The following is a 3,152-nucleotide window of genomic DNA, read 5'->3' as shown; positions in this document are numbered from 1 at the left end:
TACAAACAACTTGTAAATATAAAACTAAAAGATCCAAAATATCAAACTAAGTCTTGTTCCTAAATTTCGTACTTGTATCGAAAAGATCAAAATAAATTGGCTCGTTTGAGAAGTTCCATGCTAAAATCCTGAACAAGCAAATGCAAGTTGACGTGATTTTTGCAAGTGTGAGCTCTGCTCGACTGGATCGACCACACACGCTGTTAATGGGTGACGAGATATTTTAGTTCTATTTTATAAATTTTATAGTAAAATATATATAATACTATAACGGATGGTAAATAACAAAGTAAATAGATTATGAGAGAAAAAAAAATCTAATTGAAAAGCGAACCGAACCGAACAAATAACTAGGTTAAATTTCCGGTCTGGTTTTTTCAAGTTGGAGTTAGGGTTTCTTGCCGCCTCCTATGTATGCCGCTCTTATCCGAGGGTTGGGCTTCATCGATTCGTGCTGCAAACTGAGGCATTCAACTCGCCGCGCTGCTGTCTATTGTTTTTGGATTGGTGCCCCTGTGTCGGTGGGGGATCGCTTGGTGATGAATGATAATAATCGTCGAAGCTCGAGCTATATCGTGTCAGATCTGCTTCAGGGAGGCGATGATGGAAGGTAGGAATTCCTCGGTGGGTTATTTCTATCCCCGATTCGGGATGGAAAGAGGATCTTAGGAAGAATATGTATACTTCTCTTGCTCCTCACTTACCACCTGAAAAAGAAAAAAAAGAAGGTATTTTGATTTTTTGTTTTCTGAGTTTGGGAGCGAACTAGAGGCAAGGATGGAAGAACTTGTGACTCTAGGCTTTGATAGCATAGTGCATTTTTTTTTTGTAGTCGCCTCAACGCAACTGTGCTGTAATTAGCAATAATTTTCCATTCTATAATTTTACTACTTTGTTTTTCAGAATGTTTAATTTTTTTTTTTTGAAAAAAATCTTATTCGTTGCTTATAGTAATGTAAATATTTTGTTTCATTTTTAATTTTCATTGTTTTTTATAATTGAATATAGAAAATCAATCACTTTTAAACACGGTTAAAATATGCTATTATTATTATTATTATTATTAGCCATAGATCAATTTAGAGATCTCATAGTACAATTATTACTATTTTTGTCAATTTAGAGATCTCATATTGTAATTATTACTATTTTTGTTATTTTTAACATTTCTAGAGGTAGTCTAAAGGTTTTAAAAAATAATTTTTATTTTTTTGTTCTTTTCTCATGTTTATTATGGGAGATCAAGCCCATGTCAGGCCTGATATCTCTCCATAACAAGTCCAGCATGAACTTGATATGAAAAAATATGACAATAAAATTAAAATAGTTATTGAATTAGTTGAACAAACGGATATAAAAGGAATTCAAGTGTAAATTGTAGGACTGATCAACGTAAAAGAAATTACACTTGTTGAATGGATAAAAAGGAGAGTGTTCCCTTACAAGCAATTAGCTACTGGTATTTTGTTTCCACTGGGTCAAATATTTGCCAGATATCTGAAGACATTCAAGTCCGCAGACCCTGCATGGTTTTACCTCCATATTTCCTGCCAGATGCTTGGCTATGTCATTGGTGTTGTTGACTGGGCTACTGGTCTGGTCCTTGGGAACAAATCCAAGGGCATTGTGCACACCAATTACCTTTTGTACTTTACAAGTGAGTCATAACTCCCATTCCTTTTCCTTCTCAAATCAATTGAGTTTTGGCACATATTTTTAACTTTGGTGAATGAAATATCTATAAGTTATCTTTAAGTTGTTTTTTTTTAATTTTTTTAAAAAGATTTGTTATGTTTTAGTTGTTGAGTTTGAAGAAATAGGAAAAGGATTGATCACATTTCCCTGTAGTCTTTTTTCTATGTGGCCTCTACTTTGTTTGGAGTTTATCCCCTGAACAAAGAAATAAATATATTCTTGTTTTCATTTGTGTAAAGTAAATATTTAGAGAACTTTGACTTGTTATTTGAAGGAATAGTAAAAGCACTTCATTGAAAATGAGTGCATAAACCAACCATCTATTTTCGTTCAAGCTTAAACAACCTTTGGTTACAAAACTAACTTTGCAGCAAAAGTGAATGCATCAAGAGATTCCATGCTCACAAAGTTTCAAGATACACATTTGTTAATTGATTTTTAGTTCCTTAATTTCTTTCAATGCTTTGTTTTAATAGTGTTATCATATTGTTGGTTGCTTATGAAAATACTGTATGAGAAGTTTAATTTAGAGTATATCACAATGAAAAAAATAACAAACCTTGTTAGCCAGTTTTTGTTATATACTTTGCAAACTCTAAAGCTCTATATTACTGGAGACTAGCTAGACTTGTTGTTGTTGAATTGGATTAAAATCATATGATTTTTATTTGCACAGGAAGTAAAAAGGTGTTTAGAAGATGCACAAGTAGAGAAGATTTGATCCAACAAAACAAGATACTTTGGCATATATATGTGTGATATATTGTTATGGGTACTATTTAGTTTTGTAAACTTCGATGTTTGGATGTTGATGTTTGGTACTTTAATAATGTTTGGATTGTAGGTTCTTGATCAATGATATTTTGTAGATAACTTGAACTGAAATTGAGGTATGCAGTAATTTTAGTTTGTACCTAGAAAGAAGTATTGTTATCATATTCAATTGTGTACAACGTCTTTGTCATCATCATCTTTATGCCATTTACTCCTGGGAAATGACTTAACTTGCAATCATATGCTATTTACCTCAGGGAAAAGATAATGACCATACCTAGAAAGGAGAAGAAAAGAAAAACTAGGAGGGAGGAGAAAGCAGAAAAGGTTGCAGCTCTCGATATGGTGTTTAGAAGATGCACAGGGTGTTTAGAAGATGCACATGTAGAGAAGATTTGATCCAACAAAACAAGATATTTTGGACTTCATATATATGTGTGATATATTGTTATGGGTACTATTTAGTTTTGTAAACTTTTGTGATGTTTGGATGTTGATGTTTGGTACTTTAATGATGTTTGGATGATAATATTTGGTACTTTAATGAAATTTGCACTGGATGATGATGTTTGGATTGTAGGTTTTTGATTAATGATATTTTGTAGATATATTATTTAAATAAAATAATGGTTATAAAATGATAGAAAAGATTTAGTTTTTTATTTATTGTCAAAATGTTGTAT

The 3,152-nt window shown here is 31.9% G+C and overlaps 1 protein-coding gene across 2 annotated transcripts; it reads left to right on the top strand.

Annotated features, from left to right (window-relative positions):
- Window positions 1-383: 383 nt before the first annotated feature.
- Window positions 384-2,925, top strand: LOC122026276. Of its 2 annotated transcripts, XM_042584943.1 has the most exons (3): window positions 384-610; window positions 1,494-1,657; window positions 2,727-2,925. In XM_042584943.1, exons 1-3 carry the CDS (start codon window positions 411-413, stop codon window positions 2,735-2,737), a joined length of 375 nt encoding a protein of 124 aa, XP_042440877.1. In that variant the 5' UTR covers window positions 384-410; the 3' UTR covers window positions 2,738-2,925. The 2 variants fall into 2 exon arrangements, with proteins under 2 accessions (XP_042440877.1, XP_042440878.1); XM_042584944.1 differs by lacking the exon at window positions 1,494-1,657.
- Window positions 2,926-3,152: the final 227 nt, after the last annotated feature.

The sequence above is a fragment of the Zingiber officinale genome, chromosome 10A (assembly GCF_018446385.1).
Source record: "Zingiber officinale cultivar Zhangliang chromosome 10A, Zo_v1.1, whole genome shotgun sequence".
Lineage (NCBI taxonomy): Eukaryota > Viridiplantae > Streptophyta > Magnoliopsida > Zingiberales > Zingiberaceae > Zingiber > Zingiber officinale.
The sequence above is the reverse complement of the archived record's forward strand: the minus strand, read 5'-3'. Positions and strand labels throughout refer to the sequence as shown.

Coding starts and splice junctions, on each gene's coding strand:
- LOC122026276 (XM_042584943.1), top strand. CDS start 411: ATGTATGCCGCTCTTATCCGAGGGTTGGGCTTCATCGATTCGTGCTGC. Junction 611..1,493: donor CAGGGAGGCGATGATGGAAG/GTAGGAATTCCT, acceptor AATATTTGCCAG/ATATCTGAAGACATTCAAGT.